At 34.6% G+C, this 20981-nt stretch overlaps 1 protein-coding gene across 2 annotated transcripts in view; it reads left to right on the forward strand.

The window, feature by feature from the left end:
* Nucleotides 1-20981, forward strand: part of LOC114494981 (CD2 associated protein) — a 158717-nt gene that overhangs the window by 107989 nt on the left and 29747 nt on the right. For both annotated transcript variants that reach the window (XM_036024200.1, XM_036024199.1), the window contains exons 12-15: nucleotides 10833-10995; nucleotides 12160-12302; nucleotides 19637-19749; nucleotides 20450-20551. In XM_036024200.1, the coding sequence (XP_035880093.1) occupies nucleotides 10833-10995; nucleotides 12160-12302; nucleotides 19637-19749; nucleotides 20450-20551 (521 nt within the window). The remainder of the gene's footprint in view (nucleotides 1-10832; nucleotides 10996-12159; nucleotides 12303-19636; nucleotides 19750-20449; nucleotides 20552-20981) is intronic.

Consider the following 20981-nt stretch of genomic DNA (forward strand, 5'->3'; position numbering starts at 1 on the left):
TGGCAAAACCATAAGAGAAGAAATGAAGGCTACACTAAGTGAAATAAAGAAAAATCCACTGGAAGCAACAGTGAAGGGAAGGAAACCAGTATTCAAATCAACAAATTGGAACATAAAGAAGAAATAATCAGAACACAATGAAGAAACAAGAATTCAAAAAAATGAGGACAGAATAAGGACATCTCCAAAAGTGTCAACATCCAAATCAGGGATGCCAGAAGAGGAGGAAGGACAAGAAATTGAAAACTTATTTGAAAAAATTATGGAAGAAAACTTCCTTAATTTGGTGAAGGAAATAAACATGTATAGGAAGTGCAGAGTCCAAAACAAGTAGTATCCAAAGAGGACCACACCAAGACATACCACAAATAAAATGCCAAGGTTAAAGAAAATCTTAAAAGCAGCAAGAGAAAAGCAGAGAGTAACCTACAAAGGAGTTCCCATAAGACTATCAGCTGATTTTTCAAAAGAAACTTTGCAGGCAAAAAGGGACTAGCAAGAAGTATTCAATGTGTTGAAAAGCAAGGACCTACAACCTAGAATACTTTATCCAACAAAGCTATCATTTAGAATTGAAGGGCAGGTGAAGTGCGTCCCAGATAAGGTAAAGCTAAAGGAGTTCATCACCAAGACTTTATTATGTGAAATATTAAAGGAACTTACTTAAGAGGAAAAAAAAGATCAGCTCTGGCTGGTGTAGCTCAGTGGATTGATTGCGCATGGGCTGCAAACCAAAGGATCACCAGTTTGATTCCCAGTCAGGGCACATGCCTGGATCGTGGGCCAGGTCCTCAGTGGGGGCCACATGAGAGACAACCACTCATTGATGCTCCTCTCCCTCTCTTTTTACCTCCCTTCCAATTAATTAATGAATTAATTAATTAATTAAAAACCATGAGCATTAAAAAGGCAACAAATTCAAACTATCAACAACTGAATCTAAAACAAAAGCAAACTAGACAACCAGAACAAGGAACAGAATCATAGATATTGAGATATTCTGGAGGGATATCAGCAGGGTGGGGGAAAGAGGAGAATGGGAGGAAGATACAGGGAATGAGAAGCATAATTGGTAGGTACAAAATAGGGGAATGTTAAGAATAGTGTAGGAAATGGAGAAGCCAAAGAACTTATATGCACAACCCATGGACATGAACTGAGTGGGAGGATTGCTGGACAAAAGGGGAGTAACAGGTGGAGGTTGGCAAAGGGGGAAAAATTGGGACAACTGTAATAGCATAATCAATAAAATATTCTGAAAGGAAGAGAGAGAGAAGTGAATCAAAAGTGATTCTACAGAAGGAATATGAAAATAATGAAAGAAAGTATAGCATATTCAGGAATGGCTGTAGGCATCTCAGGAATTTTGAGAAACTAAGCTAGAAACGTAGCTTGATACAGTTCTCAATACTGATGGCATATAAAATTACCTGGATGTCTAAAAAATACGCTGATACCTAGAATCCTCTACAAAATTTTATATGGTAGGACTGAGTTATTTATGAAGATTTCCACATAATTCTAATCTGAAGACAAAATTAAGAACAACTTGTATAGTTCATGAAAGGCCTTTCAATGGTATGAAAAGGAGTGTGTTATTTATTTGTTCATATCTTGCCCTGCTCCAAAAAGGATTTAAAGTAGTGAGAAGGGTTTTAGAATTTACACTGTGGAAATAAATAAAGTATATATGTATGTGTTTCCCTTGAGTATGTGTATGTCATACAACATGTCCATCTTAATGTGTTCGAATGCTTTTGCAATTGGGAAAAATATCCAGCTTATAGTAATACAGTCCCCCACTGTATCATGTTCATAGAATACCAGTTTTTTTTCCTTCACATTTACATGGTATAGTACCCTCTCCCTGAAATCCTCTCTCGTACTCCTTTCAGAAACTTTTAGTGGCTAATTCATTTTTTTCTTCAGGTTACAGTAATGATATCCAACTTAATATCACCTCCTTGATTCATTTTTTTAAAGTTACTCTTATCTAAAAGTAGATATAACTCACTGTTGTATGTCACGTGTTAGTTTAGATTTTTTTTGTTACTTTCTCACATGTGACTAAACTTCATTAAGGCAAAGGGATAGGGAGTGTGTGTATATGAATCTTAGTTGACATTGGTTCTGTAGTTCCTTGCTCAATAGGTATATAATGCATAGGTATGTGCAATATAGTATTTATTATGTAGTTTAAATATGTGACATGTTCAGATATGTTTTTCCAAAGCTTTATTCTCCTGCTATATAGGTAGGTGTAGTAGTGGTATGGATAAAAGGAAGTTGGGATGTTTTAAGAGCACAGAACAGAAATATCCTTGTTCAAACTTACTTAAACAATAGGGAAACAGTCTTAGATAATTGGAAGTCCAGAAGTAGGAGTCATCTGACCTCCCCTGCCCGCAAGCCTATCATTTTATTATGGATCTGGATTATATCTCTCTCTTCATTCTGCCATTCTTAATGTCTACTAAATTAATTCCCCTTGTGGTGACAGTGACAATCAGGGCAACATGATTTCTGATCTGTTTGATAGGAAAGAGGAAAACCTCTCCACAGCCTTGGAATGTAAGTCCTTTTCAGTTTTTTGGACCATCTTTGGACACGTGCACTTCTAGACTGATGAGTCTTGTAAAAAGAATGCTGTGCATTTTGCTGGTTTGGTGTAATCGTATAAAAGCAGGGTATATTTGCGTGAATAAAATATATTATCTGCTAAAGTGGCTCTGGCTGGCATAGCTCAGTGGATTGAGCGGGGGCTGCGAACCAAAGTGTCGCAGGTTCGATTCCCAGTCAGGGTACATGCCTGGGTTGTAGGCCATGGCCTCCAGCAACCGCACATTGATGTTTCTCTCTCGCGCTCTCTTTCTTTCTCCCTTCCCTCTCTAAAAATAAATAAATAAAATCTTAAAAAATTCACTCAGTTGAATTTTAAAAAAAGATACTGATATACATTAGGCTGCACAATAAGGAAGTTGGTTTAGGTTTTACATTACATACGTCTTATTGAATGATGGGATTCCAAGGGTTTTGAGGATGGGGAAATGAGATGGGTATGAAATGGAGACAGTTTCTGGAGGAAAATGGGCATGATTTCAGCTTTTGACAGGGAATTTGATATGAATATAGGAAATACAAGATGAACCTTTGCTAAGTGTTTGTGTTAAGCATTTATACATAATCAAGAAGTATTGTGGATCCCAACATTGTAAAATGCAAAGAATACTTCACTATATACACTTTATTGTAGTCTTTCTGCTAGAGACAAAAGACAAAAGGTAATCCCGAAAGCAGCCAGAGAATAAGACATACTACTTTAGATAAGCAAAAATCAGGTAGTTGTTTCTCAGTAGGAAAATATGGAAGCCAGAAAATGATGGAATGATGTCAGCAAAGTGTTAAAGGAAATAACTGCTGACATAGATTTATATTGCCAGTGAAAATATCTTCAGGAAAAAAGATGAAGTAAAGGTGTTTTTAGATCAATTAAATCTGAAAGAATTTATTAACACTAGTGTACTTATACTACTGGCAGTATTAAAGGATGTTACTCAAGCAGAAGGGAAATGATTCTAAATGTAAGGTGGGAGATGCAGATATGAAGAGCAACAGAAAGGCCTGGATAGATAGGTGAGTTTAAATACTGACTGTATGAAACATTAACGATGTCTACTCAGCTTTCATAGATGTAAGGGCGCAGGACCATAGGGGTATAAGTGGAGTTAAAGTTTTAGCCAGTAGGAAATTTAAATGTGACTTTAATAAGGCAAGGATATGTGTTGTCATCTTTAGGCAACTACAAAAATAAAATAATGTGGACTTCCGGCAAGATGGAGGAATAGGTGGACACACCGTACCTCCTCATACAACCAAGATTAGAAAACCAATAATTTACAACAATAATTTACTATCAGAATAACACCCAGATCCGGCAGAGGATTTATCTGAATGGAAGTCGGGCAGCCAAGAAGTTGAAGTAGATGCATTCATCCGGACTGGTAGGAAAAGACGAGCCAGGCAGGCGCGGGGCTGGCTTGGGTCGGCGGCATGCGGAGGTCGGGAGAAGGTTTGGCGCGAAATCGGCGCAAAAGCCATCCGGCGCGCAAGAAGGCAACGGTGATCCCTGAGTATGCAAGCTGCGGCTGGCAGACCCAGAGGGGTAGCGATTGTGGACCAGGGCAGAACTCGCGGCCCAGAAGCCCAGACAAGGGTCTGAGTCCAGGGGAACAGAACTACCGCCATTGTTTGCTCCCGCTCCCGCCCCACCCCCACATATAACGTCACAATCTAGCGACCGGGGTGCCCAGCCCTGGTGAGCACCTAAGGCTCCGCCCCCCACTGTAACAAGAGCAACCAGACCGGGGGGAAAAAAAAGGAGGGACAGGGGGGAAAAAAAAATATGTTTTCAACAGAGCAGATCAGTCCCCCAGGACTCATCCTTTTGAGCGACCAAGAATTAGCCAATCTATCAGGTGCGCAGTTCAAAACACTGGTGATCAGAAAGCTCACGGAACTGGTTGATTTTGGACGAAATTTAGATGAAAGAATGCAGATTACCATAAAACACATGCAGGAAGACACGCGGAGGAGAGCCAGTAGTGAAAGGAAGGAATATGAGTCTCAAAACAATACAGTGGACCAGAAGGAAGATAGAATCAGCCAAGCAAGAAAGCATGATGAAATAAGAATTCAAAAAATTGAGGAAAAGCTTAAGAGCATCCAAGACACCTTTAAATGTTCCAACATCCGAATTATAGGGGTACCAGAATCGGACAGGGAAAAGCAACAGATTGAGCACGTATTTGAACAAATAATAAAGGAGAACTTCCCCAATCTGGCAAAGGGAACAGTCTTCCAAGAAATCCAAGAAGCTCAGAGAGCCCCAAAGAAGTTGGACCCAAGAAGAAACACACCAAGGCACATCATAATTACATTAGCCAAGGCAAAAACGAAGGAGAGAATCCTAGAAGCAGCAAGAGGTAAGGGGACAGTCACCTACAAAGGAGTTCCCATCAGACTGTCAGCCGATTTCTCCAAAGAGACCTTACAGGCAAGAAGGGGCTGGAAAGAAATATTCCAAGTCATGAAAGACAAGGACCTACATCCCAGATTGCTCTATCCAGCAAAGCTCTCATTTAGAAAGGAAGGGCAGATAAAGTGCTTCTCAGATAAGGTCAAGTTAAAGGAGTTCATCATCACCAAGCCCTTATTTTATGAAATGCTAAAGGGACTTATCTAAGAAAAGAAGATAAAGAAAAGACATGTATAGTAAAAGGACAGCAAACTCACAAATATTAACAACCACACCTAAAGCAAAACCAAAAGAAACTAAGTAAACAATTAGAACAGGAACAGAACCACAGAAATGGAGGGCACATGGAGGGTTAGCAGCAAGGGGGTGGGATGAGGAGAGAGGGGGAAAAGGTATAGAGAATAAGTAGCATAGAATGTAGGTTGAAAATAGATAGGGGGAGGGCAAGAATAGTACGGGAAATGTAGAAACTAAAGAACTCATAAGTATGACACATGGACATGAACTAAAGGGGGAAATGTGGGTGGGAGGGGGGTACAGGGTGGAGGGGAGAGAAGGGGGGAAATGGGACAAATGTAATAGCATAATCAATAAAATATATTTTTAAAAATAAATAAATAAAATAATGTATAGGTAGTAAGATAATAGTAGGGAGAATATAGAATAATAAAAATACAAAGAAAGCTAGAAAGAGAAAATGAAAACAGACCAAGCAAAAAAAGAACAACAAATATTAAGTAACTATAGAAAATATAAGTGGGCTAAATATTCCCATTAAAAGAAAAATTTTAAGACTGAAGAAGAAAAATAAACCCAGCCATATTTTGTTAGCAAGAGACATAGCTAAATGATAAGGATTCTGGAAGGATTAAATTGAAAGGATGGGCAAAGATATTCCAGGCAAATGTCAATAAAAGGAAAGGTGGTCTAACTGTATATTAATTGCTGACAAAGTTGACTATAATAAAGAAGAAACATTATTTAATAAAGACATTTAATTAAGTCCATGTGACTTATAAAATAGTTGCCATTGTAGTATAGAAAAGATAAATAATGTTAACTGACATTTATATATAAGAAGTAAATAAATAAATCCTAACCTCTATCTTACATAGTACACAGATTTGAATCCAGAAATAGTTCAATAGGTGCTTGTCTTATGACCAAACTGCACTGTAAAGTAGGGGGTAAGGACATTCATTTCAATAAATGACACTGAATGAAACTAACTCTACCTTAGAGAATACTTAAGTGTCAATTAATTCCGTGTGGATTGTGCTATGAATTTTGCACAAGGTAGAAAAGCAAGTGTATGTATGCCCTTGGAGTAGGGAGGATTTTTTTAAGCCTCACCCAAGGACATTCTTATTGGTCTTAGAGGAAAAGAGAGGGAGATAGGATAAAGACAGACAGGCAGACAGACAGACAGACATTGATGTTAGAAACATTGATTGGTTACTTCCTATATGGTTCTGGACTGGGGATTGTATAAACCCTAACAAGAGACTGAATCCACAATCCAGGCATGTTCCGTGACCAGGAGTCAAACCGCTGCCTTTCAATTTACCTGATGTCACTCCAACCTGCTGAGCCACAACAAGATAGATAAGGTACCTACTATGAGGGAAAAGATTCATTGTACTACATTAAAATAAGAAATGCTTATTACAAAGACATTAGGAGGGTGAAAAGGTATGTGTGTGTGTAAATATAAATAAATATATATAAATATATAATTAATAAATAAATACATACATATATATATATAAACATAAAATTCCTACAAAGACAGCACAAAAATGTAGTTAATAGAATTGAATAGTCACTTTGTCTGTATGAAAAGTTACTCAATTTCATTATCAGGAAGGGAATATAAATGTAAACCAAAGAAAGATTCTCACCAAGATGGGTGAAGTTTTTTTAAAAGACTAATACTACTACATGATGGTAAGGATACCAATTAGCAGAACTCTCATACACTGTTAGTGGGGACATGTATTGTTATCTAATACGAAGAACTAAATTTGAATCTATTCATATCCTGTTATCCATCACTTTACTTTTCTAGTTATAGACCTAGCAGAAGTGTGTGCTGCATAATATGCACCAAAAGACTCATTTTTTTAAATTAAGTTTATTGGGGTGATATTGATTAATAAAATTATAAAGGCTTTAGGTATTCAATTCTATAATACAGTATCCATATATTGCCAAAAGACCATTTGAGAAAGTTTTTTTACAGCATTATTTATATTGACTCCCAGTTGGAAACAACACAAATGTCTACTAGCAGTTGAATGCATGAATAAAGTATCTTCATACCAGAAGACTATATAGCAACAAGTAAATGAACTAGAATTTCACATGGCAACATGAATCATGTATTCCACTGATGTAAAGTTAAAATATGGAAAAGTGGCCTATGGTGTTAGGAGACACCTTTTGATAGGAGCAGTTGGCTAATAATTGGGGGAAGAGGCACATGGGGAACTGGAATATGGCTAACGTTCAGTTATTGGCTTGAGTGGTGGTCACTCGGGTGTGTTCATGTGATGATAGCTTTGTGAACTTTGTACTTAACTGCTTCTGAAAATTTGTTCTACTCCAGTTTGTCACTTTGGGGGTATAAATATAGGTATATTTCTGTTATCCCAAAATCTTCAAAAAGCAGATTCAATTAAGAACATATTGCTACATTTTAGATACTATGGTATTGGATTTTTTTGTTTGTTTGTTTGAGGTATCAAATGACTGATAAAGAATGGAATATTTTATTTTTCTGTCAGAATTTCTGTACTTGTAATCATTCATGCTTTGGTACCAGTAGCATTTATTTTTTTTATTCTTATTCATGAAAGAAGGAACTAACACTCATCTGAATCAATAAATGATTTCATACAGTGTTGGTATGTATTGCTATAGTCTATAGTAAATAAGATCGGACATATTCCCATTATTGTACTATATTTTTAGCTGCTCTATAGTTATAGCAGTTCTTAGCAAGAAATTTTTTTATACATTTAGATAATTCCTCCTTTATATTCTCTCAATTATAATATCTGTGTATTATACATCTCTTTGCGTGTTTGGATAGCTAGCAATAAGATATTTTTCTGAAATTCAAATATTTTCTTATTTTTGGTGAATTCTAGTTAAAGTAAAATTCTAATTGAATAGTCACATGCAAAACGATGATGTTGACCCCCTGCTTCATACCATATATAGTATTTGACTGGAAGTTGAATATTCACTTAAATATAAGAGATATAAAATTAAAAGTCTTAGAACAAAACAGAGGGTAAGTCTTCATGACCTTGGATTTGGTAGTGGATTATTAGATGTGACACCCAAAACACAGACAACAAAAGAAAAATATTTAAATTTAAATTGGACTTCATTAAAATTAAAAATTTTTGTGCATCAGAGGACATTATCAAGAAAGTGACCATTATAAAGAAAGTGAAGAGAGAAACTATAGAATGGGGGGACATATTTGCAAACTGTATATTCAGTATCTAGAATATATAAAGTGTTCAGTATCTGGAATCTATAAAGAACTATTAGGACTTACCAACAAAAAGACAACCCAATCAAAACATAGTAAAAAAAAACTGAAATAAACATTTTTCTAAACAAGATACACAAATGGCTTACAAGCACATGAGATGTTTATTGTCATTAGGGAAATGCCAACCAAACCATAGTGAGCTACCACTTCATACTTACTCAGATAGCTATAATAATAAAAATTGGGAAATAACAAGTATTAGCAAGAATGTGGTAAAGGCCTGTCAGAGGTGGCTCAGCGGATTGAGCAACAGCATCCCACAAAGTGAAAGATCACTGGTTCAATTCCCCGTCAGGGTATATGCCTAGGTTGCGTGTTTGGTCCCCATTTGGGGTATGCACATACAGGAGGCATCCAATCCGTGCTTCTCTCCCCCTCTTCCTCCTTCCCTTCCCCTCTCTCTAAAAATAAATAAAATCTTTCAAAGAGAGAATGTGGTAAAATTAAACCCCTCCTATATTGCTGTTGCAAATATATAAAGTGATTCAGCTGCTATGAAAAGTTCCTCATAGTTCCTCAACAAGTTAAACAAAAAATTATCATATGATTCAGCCATTCCTCCAAGATAGACCCAAAGGAATCAGAAACAAGTATTCAAATAGTTCTACACAAATGTTTTTAGCAGCGGAATTCACAATAGCCAAAAGGTAGAAACAACCCAGATGTCATTAAACAAATGGATTGTGCTGTATTTATGGATATTATTCAGTCACAAAAAGAAATAAAAAAAGGGATTACCTGCTATTGGGTTGGCCAAAAAGTTCATGTAGTTTTTTCCATGTGATGGTTCTAGTAGTGCTTAGTTGTCTTTAACTTCATTTGAAACAATTTTGTTAGATGGTGTTGTGACAGCTGTCATATCAGCATGCACTTAAAGAAAACACTAACATCAAAATGAATGAATTTTTGTGCAGCTATTTTAATATTGAAGGGAAAGAAGATCCATAACATTGCTGGCATATTATGCTTTATTGTTCCAAGAAAGGTAAAAACACAACTGAAACTCAAAAAAATACTTGTGGAGTGTATGGAGAAGGTGCTATGGTTGATCAAATGTGTCAAAAGTAGATTGCTAAGTTTCTTGTACTGTTGACATTTTGACCAAATAATTCTTTGCTGTGAGGCTGTCTTATGCATTGGAAGATGTTTAGCAGCACCTTTGGCTTCAACCCACTAGAAGCCGATAGCAGGAGATAGCTAACATACTCAAAATATCCAAATCAATAAGGTTATTGGTGAAAATGAAAAATGTGTCTCTTATTTTATGGGAAAAACTAAATGGACTTTTTGGCCAACCCAGTACAATGCAGATGAACCTCATAAACATTATTATGCTACATAAATTAAGCCAGGTGAAATGGTCACATATATGTATTATTCTGTGTATATATAGAATAAATAAAAATATAAAGATAGAAAGCTTGTTGGTGGATTCCAGGGGCTGGATAAAGGAGGGGAAGGGGAGTAACTGGTTAAAGGGAACAGAGTTTTATTTTGTGGGGGGATGAAAGGGTTTTAGAGGTAGGTAGAAGTGGTGGTTGCAAAACATTGTGAATATACTAAATGGCACTGACTTGTCCACTTTAAAATGGTTAATTTTATGTAAGTTAAAATCTGGTACTCAAATACATTACAGTCATAATATTAGTTATATAACATCAATATAGTACAGTTGATTTAATAATGGATATGAAACCAAAATAGGAAAATGTCATTAAATTCCTGATACCATGGTGAGAATTATAAATCCTATAATTTTCTTATCTTTGACTAATCAGTCTAGCCTTAACTTCTCTTAACATTTTTTCAAAATATTGGGTTAAATGACACTAGAATTCTTACACATTTTCAGTTCCTTCTACTTCATTTTCAGAAAGTGGTCTGGATTTAAGTCTAGATAATATTGTTTTCTGCTTAGAGTAAAACCATGAGTGGTTATATTTGAGTACGATACCACCCCTAAGAGCAAAGGATGCCTGGAAGACAATAGAAGCAAACATTATTTATATATCATAAGCTTATTTGGGGTCCCCCACCCCAACAAAGTAAACTTTTTTAGATATTTAGGATTGCCAAATTATAACTTTAAAATAGATAAAACAGTATGCACACAGAAGTAATGTCTCTTACCTGTTTCACACTTTTTCAGCCTGACATTAGCTTTAAGCCATAGAAACACTAAAATAGTCCCCATTTTTAGTAACGTATTAAATGTTTTTAAATAATCAGATGAAAAGTCCATGCTGGAACAGAAACCTAAACCAGCTGCTCCACAAGTCCCACCCAAGAAGCCTACTCCACCCACCAAAGCCAATAATTTATTGAGATCTCCTGCAACAATGTATACAAAGCGACCTGAGAAACCAGTTCCTCCACCACCACCTGTACCCAGGTAAATTTTACCTAATTTTAAGTTAGTTTATTATTATACAGTATTTTGCCATATATAATGCACACCCGTGGTTTTGGCCCCACTTTCAGGGGGAAAAATGTTTCATTTTAACTTTCTAATTAAATTATGTATTTATTTATATTTAGATACTTAGTTTTTGTATTATAAAGGAATTTAGCATTTATTGTTGAACAGATACAAGGTACAAGAAATTTTATGTACTAGTAACAAATTTACAATACCACCAGTTTGACACTGCTCCAGAATTCAGGTCTTCACCTCCTCCTCCACCTCTAGCCACTTTGGAAGTTTCCCTGGCATTGCCTTCTTCTGCCTTGGCATCTGAAGAAGCATTTCTTCCTGTTGCCTCAAGTCTGATGACACTCTCTGTGGGAGGAGGCCCAAAGTGTCTCTCAGCAGCTCTGTTGCCTTGCTTTATAACATATTTAATAACTTTTAGCCTAAAGTTTGCAGTATACAAAAAACAGTTGCAACATCTTCCAAGAGATTTTCCAATAATTTCTCCAACCTAAAGTGTATGAAGAGAAATGTTGTGCTGTTCACCCTATGGTAGTAAAATTGGCATCACCTGTCTTATCAAATGGGTAACAATCAGCATCATCTATCAAGTGGATAAGAAACAGCATCATCTGTCTTACTCTGTTCATTGAATCATTGGCTAAAATTGCTTTTGTTGCAAGTTTGTTGAACATTCAACAAAGCCAATTATCCGATTATCACATTCCAGAGTATTATTTTGCATACATTTGTCGTTACTGCTTTCTAGAGTTACACTTTTAAGGCATAAGCATAAATAAAAGAGTTATAGATATGGAATTAGTACTACCCATGTATAATGCTCATCCTTATTTTTCCCTCAAAAAATTGGGCCAAAAAGTGTGCATTTGTGCTTTTCTGAATCTCAAAGTAATTCTTAAAGTATTTGTTTTCCCTGTTTTTTTCTATAGACTTCAGTAATTTTCTGTTAAATATTAATCGTATATTTATATTTGGTAGATGTTACTGTTTATGAAAATCATTTTATAGAACAAAGAAAAATCACTATTAATCTCTAACATCTTTAATATCATTAATTACAGCATTAAAAAATGCTCATGTTTCACATGTAAATGATGTTTTTGCCTCTGATTTGTCTCATTTCAGGATTAATGGGGAAGTGTCTACCATTTCATCAAAATTTGAAACCGAGCCAGTATCAAAACCAAAGCTAGATTCTGAACAGTTACCACTTAGACCAAAATCAGTAGACCTAGATTCATTTACAGTTAGGAGCTCTAAAGAAACGGGTAAGTTAATGTATAGAAAGGTGGTACAGTAAAAAGTTGCCAATGTAGTTTTCAGAAAGTTAAAAAAATTTCTATATGCAATTTTGTGTGTGGATACATACAGTAGAATTTAATTAAAATTTCTTGAAAATCTATAAAGGCAAGTAGAAAAATGTATAAAAGAAGATAAATAGACCAAATATTTATGATACACATAAGCTTTCTTACTGGGCAAAGGACTCAAGTGGATAGTAAGAGTTCATCCATTTATTGTTTTGTCCCTTCAAAATAGAATGACCACATCATCTAAGTCAGGGAGATATGAAGACATTTTAGTTTTAAAGGTTTAAAAATAAAGAGATGTGATAGAGACTTTCAGTACAATTACTAGGTTACATTTAAGAAGACTTGTTATTTTCTACTTAATCCCAATATACTTTTGTTTCCAGTTCACGCAAATCAGGTTTTTGTGGCTTACTTTCTCTCTCTACATATCAGCAGATTTTACTACTTTGGCTAAATGTTGTTCCTTAAGTTTTCAGACTGATTTTTCAGCCTGTTAATTGTCTTTATTGTCTCTTGTCTTTTATACCTTTTAGTTCTAAAATGGAATGCTTGAAACAGAGGAAGTTTTGATAAAGACCTCACTATTAAAGTGTTATTGTATAGTACTTTGAATTTGTTTTTACATTTTCAAAGCACTTTCCCACTTATATTCTTATTTTATCTTTACAATAACTCTTAAGAGGCAGATGCTAATTTTCCCTATTTTGTAGGGAACAAAGCTATATGTAGCTTTTAGTGAACAAAGCTATATGTGGCTTTGTAGCTATATTTTGTATCTAAACAAAGTAAGCTACTTTGTAGGGAACAAAACTATATGTAGCTTTTGTAGCTGTATTTTATATCTAAACAAAGTAAGCTAAAGGCATATCAAGTGTTCAAGATCACATAAGCCAGAGAGAACTCTTTAAATCGCTTTGTACTGAATACTCTATGAAATATTTTTTAATCTTAATACCTTATATACATATATATATTAAAGATTTTATTTATTTATTTATTTAGAGAGAGGGGAAAGGAAGGAAAAAAGAGAAAGAGACACATCAATGTGTGCCTGCCCTTCACATGTTCCCAGCTGGGGACCTGGCCTGCACCCAGGCATGTACCCTGACTGGAAATGAAACCAACGACCCTTTGGTTCGTAGGTCCGTACTCAATCCACTGAGGTACACCAACCAGGGCTGTAGTTTTTAGTTTTAGTGTTAACATAAACTCAAGGTCAGTTACACTTAGATTTTTAAAAATATTTTATTTATTTACTTTTAGAGAGAAGGGAAGGGAGGGAGAAAGAGAGGGAGAGAAGTATTGATGCATGAGAGAGAAATCAGCTGAGTCACTTCCTGCATGCCCCCAACCGGGAGGCCTGGCCTACAACCCAGGCGTGTACCTTGACTGGGAACTGAACTAGGGACCTTTCGGTTTGTAGGCCGGTGATCAGTCCACTGAGCCATACCAGCCAGGGCTATACTTAGGGGTTTTTGGGGTTTTTTGTTTTTCTGGGTTTGTTTTTGGGTGTTTGTTTGTTTGTTTGTTTGTTTGTTTTTTCAATTCTTACTATCTTTCAAAATTTTTCGGGTGATTTTGTTTTCTTTTCAGTTTGCCAGTACCAAAGCTTTGACCTAAACATGGCCTCCTTTTAATTTGAATGTCTTATAGATTATTTCATCATGTATTTTGGATCCTGCCTGTTCTGGGTGAAGCTATATTCATTACTAATTTCTAGAATTTAAGATATTGATTGTATTTGAGAGGCATTCACTCAAGTATATTCAGTATGTTTTATGTGATGAACATAATTTGTATTCACTATTAGTTAAATAAAAACTTTTTGTCTTTTTAAAAAATTTCCTATTGAGATTAGTGATAAAAATGTAATTCTATTCCTGTTTTCTATTTAATATAAAATACAGCTAGAAGTGCATTTTAAAAGTAATATTTAGAGAAACAAAGGTTAAGTGCACAGTTCTAACTGGAATCAAAAATTCGTGGGCATTACCTTTTCAGTTTCCACAATTTTTTCTGCAATCTTGATCAGAAGTTGTAAATTTTGATGAGTCTCTTTGGGAACTGAAATAGTAATATTTAGAGGCTGTATATTTTCTGTACTTCATGTCATTCTTTGCTATATTTCTAGTAGAAATGACATGTAAGAGTGTAAAACTGTTGATTGAAAAGTTCTACTTTTTACTTTGTCTTTGGTCCCAATTCTTATCTTACATTTGTAGCCAGTATTTGGTGTTCATTAAAAACTAAAGAGGCTTTGTGGAACCAGGTTTTGAAATTTTATTTTTCTTGTTTTAAATCAAATGAAAAAGGGAGTAGAGATGCGAAGACATATATGGTCAAAAAAGTAACAGCTGACTGACTAGCTATTCCTTTATTCCTCTTGCCATCAGGTTGCCGCAGTGTACCATACTAAGAAGTGTTCTCTCCACAGTATTGTTGCAGGCACAAGTAGTGTGTCAACATAAAAGGCATAGATGCTGTCAATAAATGCTTATGTCTCTGACCTCAACTCAGGCCATTCCTTGCCCCCCCCCCCTTTTTTTTAAGATTTTATTTATTTATTTTTAGAGGGAAGGGAGGGATGAGAGGGAGAGAAACATCAGTGTGTGGTTGCTTCTTCTCATGTTGTCCCCTACTGGGGATCTAGCCTGCAGCCCAGGCATGTGCCCTGATTAGGAATTAAACTAGCGACCTTTTGCATCACAGGCCTGTGCTCAATCCACTGAGGTACACCAGCCAGGGCCATTGCTTCCTTTTTAATTAGCATTTCATATGTTCTTAGTAGGTGTAGTAGAAAAGTGTTTTACATCTTCAGAAATAGTTCTACATCAAATACAACCTCGAATTTGACATTAGGTTGAGGCAGGTTTTAAATTATATATTTGGTTCAGCTTGAAGTTTTAAATTTTTTAAACAGTGTATATCAATCTAGCACTTTAATACAAGTTTCAGAAAAAAATTAAAAAATAGAAAAATTTCCTTAGGGTTTTATTATGATGTAGTAATAAATTCAGGTGAAATGATGTCATAGAAAGTATACTCACCTTGCTGGTAAAATATGTGGGTTATAAATTACTAGCTGATGGTCATTATTGGCATGGTCCTTTTATTCATCTATTTTCTTGCCAACAATTGAATGTCGCAAAATATCTATTATACCTATTAGAACATCAGACATGGAAGTTGGTATAAAAAATTATTTCCCATCTGCTCCCCCTCCTCCATTTTTAATTCCAACTCACTCTGTTTCTGTTCCTATCTATAAAGGATGTAAATTTCTTATTCTGCTCTCAGATAGAATTTTGTGTGCATAAAGACAGAATTTTCAGCCCTGGCTGGCGTAGCTCAGTGGATTGAGCGCGGGCCGCGAACCAAAGTGTCACAGGTTCGATTCCCAGTCAGGGTACATGCCTGGGTTGCAAGCCATGACCCCCAGCAACCGCACATTGATGTTTCTCTCTCTCTCTTTCTTCCTCCCTTTCCTCTCTAAAAAATAAATAAATAAAAAATCTTTAAAAAAAGACAGAATTTTCCTGTCCATAAAAGTACACATATGTATATAAATACAGACTTTCACTTTTCTGCATACTATAAGAAAAACATTCCTAAAACTGTCAATTTGGTTTTCTTTTGAAAAATTTTACATATTAAATATATTTAAATATATAAATTTTGTATATATTAAAAAGTATGTGTATATTTATATATGTAACATATATACATATATATCTTCATATAGGGCATAAAATAGTACTACAAATTATAGAGCTATTACAACCATGTTTTAATTGTTTTTTCAAACACTTCATCAAAAACTGGTTAGAATAATCTTATTGCCACTACTGGTTAATTATAAAATTTACATTGTTCTAAAATAGTCAATTTTCCAAGAAGTATATTTGGTTTGCAAGTAGTTTAAAACACAAGATAGCAAATTTAATGGTGACATAACTATGTCTTGAGAAGACACAGCTGATGAAGTATTCTTTGAGTGTAGTATTTTATCTTTTTGTTTTTCTCTGGTAAATTCATGCGTAAAAAAGAAATTGTAGAAATAGATACATGATTTGATCCAAAAGCCTTTATTTTTAAATAAGGAACTATTCTTTCTCTTTAGTTCTGTTTGATAGTTGATCTATTTGTGTTTGACCTATTTGCCCATATTTATTCATTTATTTCTTCCAGAAAGAATTTATGTTGTGTTTTTTTCCTAATAAGATGCATACCTTGAGTGGTACACACTGTAAAAAATGAGCCTGTATCAGAACTAGGATACAAAAACAAAACAAAGCACCACACATGAAAATGTAGAATTTACCAGGTATAAGAACAAAGATTAAAATTTGTATTTTCTAATGATGAGAGTATCATGAGACATTATTGAATTTTCATTTATATATGTATGAAATTTCAAGTGTTGTACTGAATTGCATTTTTAGAGTTGCATTTTAAAAGAATATTTAATATAGTATTATTAGATCACAGAATTAAATTTTTCTCATTGTATTGTCATATGCTGAAGACTAAAACTAGACTAAAAGATGGTTTAATTTTAGTTACATCTATATATGAGTTATAATATGCTGATTTATTACTCTGACCACTAATCTTAGTAGTACTAAAACATCCTTTTGGAAACTGTTTTGGTGTTCAGTGAGTAATAAAAAAACAGCTTCTTTGTAGTTAAATGTCTATTAAGTTTATGTTCCTCATATTTTTCCCTTTGAAAACAAAAGAAAAAAATCTAAAATTCAATACACATCTTACGTAAATTTAGGTGATTTGCATTAGGTTTATGCTAAACATTGAACTGGTTTCTATTCGTTCTACAACTGTTCCTTTTTCCTGCTTTGTAAAATAATTTCTTTTGTTTAGACTTTTTTCTAGACATTTCTATCCTTGACTTTTCTTTCCAGATTTTGTTTCCTAGCCTGTTTGCCATGTTTCCCTTCTTACGTGTCAGGAAATTATTCTACCTTTCTCCATTTTGGTAAGATCATAATTTATCAAAGAAATCAAAATAGTATATTCAGTATAAATAGGTGGTGCACATTGATTTTATTTTTGTAATTTTACTAAAAATGTACATGTCTGTCTGTCTATTCTAACCCATTGGTTTTCCATTTTTAAATAAAATTCATGTTGGAAATTTTTTCCTGATTACTTAATTTTTGATAAGGTTTTTTGTTTAGTTAAAAACCATAGAAGTCAGTTTATTTTCTCACAAATTATGATATTCCATTGTGATTTTGAAAAACTCCTTTTCTTCTTAGCAGTAGTATTTAGAAATATAAATGGCTGGCAAGTGACAATATGATTGTGAGTTAAATAGTTGTCATGCCTTTTATGCCACATATATAGTCTAAATTCATTTTTATTACTCAGGGAAATTTAAAAGTGTACAAATTTATTATGAGTCCAAAATGTGCACTGTTTCATTTTTCTAACCTAATGGCTTAAATTGAGGACCTGAGAGAGTTATAGAACAGTAAAATTATTCATCTTGGTGTTGTAGCCCCAAACTAGACATATACAAAGCCTTTTTACATAAGCATGATGTATAATTTTGTAAGTCTACCTTTTATTTGCTCTTTCAAATTCATTTATCTTCATCTGTTCCTATGTTTTTCTGTTTACTTCTTTTTATTTCTGCAAGTTGCTTAAATATGCATTTGAAAATAATCACCATGGGCCAAAATGATTGGATTGTACTTTTCAAAGTTTTTTTATTTAGGTTGTCGATAAACATCAGTGTAAAAAGCAATTTTTCACCCTATGAACTACAGTATATTTTTAACATTTAAAAAAATGTTGTTTATTTGTTGGTGACATTAATAGATAAAATGAGATACTTAAATACATATTTAAACTCAAGGTCTTTCACACTGTATGATGCCTTTTCCATTAAAGCCACTGTATTTCTTATTATGGTTTGTCCTATTTTATAATTACTTATAGACTATTATTGAATGATTCAAAACAATCATTGTATTGAGCACAGTAGATTGCCCGTTGTGATGTATTAACTTAGTGCCTAGATGTAAGATGAAACTCAGAAAGTAATCTCAGAATATGAAGATGGAGAAGTGGTCAACAAACATTTAAAATTGTTGCAAAATATGTATTGCCAAACAGAGATACCACTTTCTCTGCCTTCCTCTTTTGTGTCCTCTATCCCTTAAAAATAATTATCTAAATGAATTACTTTGAATATGAAAATTGATGAATAAGCTGAAGGCAATACTGATGAGAATTTAGGTTCTTTTATAAAATAACAAAACAATGAGATGGGACATCTAAATATTTAACAAAGCATATAAATATCCAGGCAAATGGTAATGTGAAGAATGACTCCATACCTGGAAGACTAGGCCAGAGAAACCTGCCATTTCCCTAGTTTGCAATCTGGGCTTTAGGAAGACAATATTGACAGTGGAAGTGTCTGGAGTTACTCTTAAGTACCTGGGCTTCAAAATTAAAGATCAGCCCCTTTAGCAAGGTTTTCTGGATCAGGTAGAAAAAGTGAGGGCATTATATACTGTTGTTTAAGAGATAGGAATTATCTAGCTTTGTTTTTACACTCATTTATGGATCAAAGATCAACCAGCCTTTGATAGCAGGGAAGTGGATGGATGATCTATGTAGGATTTTCCCTTGATCTCCCATCTGCCTTAGATTCATGATTTATGATTTCCAAGCATGGAAATATCTCAGCAGAAATGCAGTGAGTTATAAACAGTGTGCATCCCAGCTACAGCTTTACTGTGTACATACATGTATACATATACCAAGATGCATGAAATTATACTTTCCCTTTACATTGAGAAAAGCAATTGAAAAGCAGCATGATAGCAGATATAGTTGAATCCTTAAAATGTGAATGTCAGGATACTACCTGAAGTTTAAAATGAACTTTTTGTTTTAATTTTCTAATATATATTGTCATTATGAGTTGAAATAAATCATTTTTTAATAAGCAAGAACTTGACAACTTTTTATGCAACAACAGCTGGTGGTACAAATTTGTATCTTTCAAGAACTTTTTGCTGTGATCAGTCTATTGAAAGCATGAACTTCATATTGTTGCTAAAGTCTTATGTTATAAACTATATTGAGTAAACAGAATGTTTGTTTTTAAGGGTGAGTGGTGGTTTCTAAATGCATATGAAAAGCACAGGTCAACAAGTGTGTCCTTTAATTTATGGTTTGTTAAGAATCCAGAAATACTTTTTTTTACCTTTTAAAGTGCATAGTCATCTCTCAGTACATTGAATTTTATTCTCCAGATCTCGTAAATTTTGATGATATAGCTTCCTCAGAAAACTTGCTACATCTCACTGCAAATAGACCGAAGATGCCTGGAAGAAGGTTGCCGGGCCGCTTCAATGGTGGACATTCTGTGAGTTACACTTACTGTTGTAAAACAGGGGATTTAGCAGATCAAGTCCTTTTGAAGATAAGAGTAAGGGAGGATTTATAGCTCCACTAAAGTTTGTAAATCAGGAAGGTAGCTGTTGCACTCAAGTGGCACATGTTTGTATTTAAGGAGATGTAGTGAATGCATCCTGCTCATTAACGGAGCTTAAAATGGAAGGTTCCAGAATCAGAAATAGAGTGTACTGAGACCATAACCACAGAGCACTTAAACAAGAGCAGGGTATTGTATAACCTGCCTGTCCAACAACAGTAATTAGAGTGGTGCATATTCATTTTAGGAAAGACTGCGCATCTCCTTGAACTACTAGAAGGTTTTTGTCGTACTAATGCTGGTATTTAAATGCGGAACTAATTTTTATGCTTTTTATATGTTGCCTGGGATACTGGAAATACTTCAATGCCAATATATTAGCTCTTAAGCACTGTGGTGCTTTTAAATTACAGAAGTAGGGAAAATTTTCACTGCTAACAGAAAACTGGTTTTTCTCTCAAGATATGCAAGGGTCTTCTTATTCAGCTTAAAATTATGTAACATCCTGTTAATAACAATGGAAAGCTGGAACAGTTAAGTGCGGAGAACAGAAATAAAAGTTATTTACTTTATTATCCAAATACTAACCTTTCCTTCTTTTCTGTTTTTTGATTTTTAAAAAATCATTTAGCCAACTCAAAGCCCAGAAAAAATCTTGAAATCACCAAAAGAAGAAGATAGTGCCAACATAAAGCCATCTGAATTTAAAAAGGATTCTAGCAGTTCTCCAAAGGTAAGACGTGCATTGTGGTCTAAGATTTGTATATTTTATAAGATCTTTTTAAAAACATCAAAGCTGTGTAATTTGAAGTGTCCTTTAAATTGCCCTGGCCAGTGTGGCTCAATAGTTAAAGCATGCCCCCCTGCACCCCCCAAACCTCCTAACGGAAGAGTTGTGGTGGGATTCCTGGTCAGGGCACATATCTCTGTTGTAGGTTCATCCCTGATATGGGGGCAGGTGTGTGCATGATCCCTGATCCCAGCAGATCCCCAGTCTGGGTCTGGGGGCCTGTGAAGGCAACCAGTCAGTGCTTCTCTCACATCAGTGTTTCTCTGTTTCTGAAAAAGCAAATGAAAGTGACCTCAAGGTGAGAATTTAAAATAACAAAATAGAGTTGTTAAAGGTAAATCACACTATTCTCTGCAGATCATTATTTTTCTTT

Source organism: Phyllostomus discolor, chromosome 4 (genome assembly GCF_004126475.2).
Source record: "Phyllostomus discolor isolate MPI-MPIP mPhyDis1 chromosome 4, mPhyDis1.pri.v3, whole genome shotgun sequence".
In the NCBI taxonomy this organism is placed as follows: Eukaryota; Metazoa; Chordata; class Mammalia; order Chiroptera; family Phyllostomidae; genus Phyllostomus; species Phyllostomus discolor.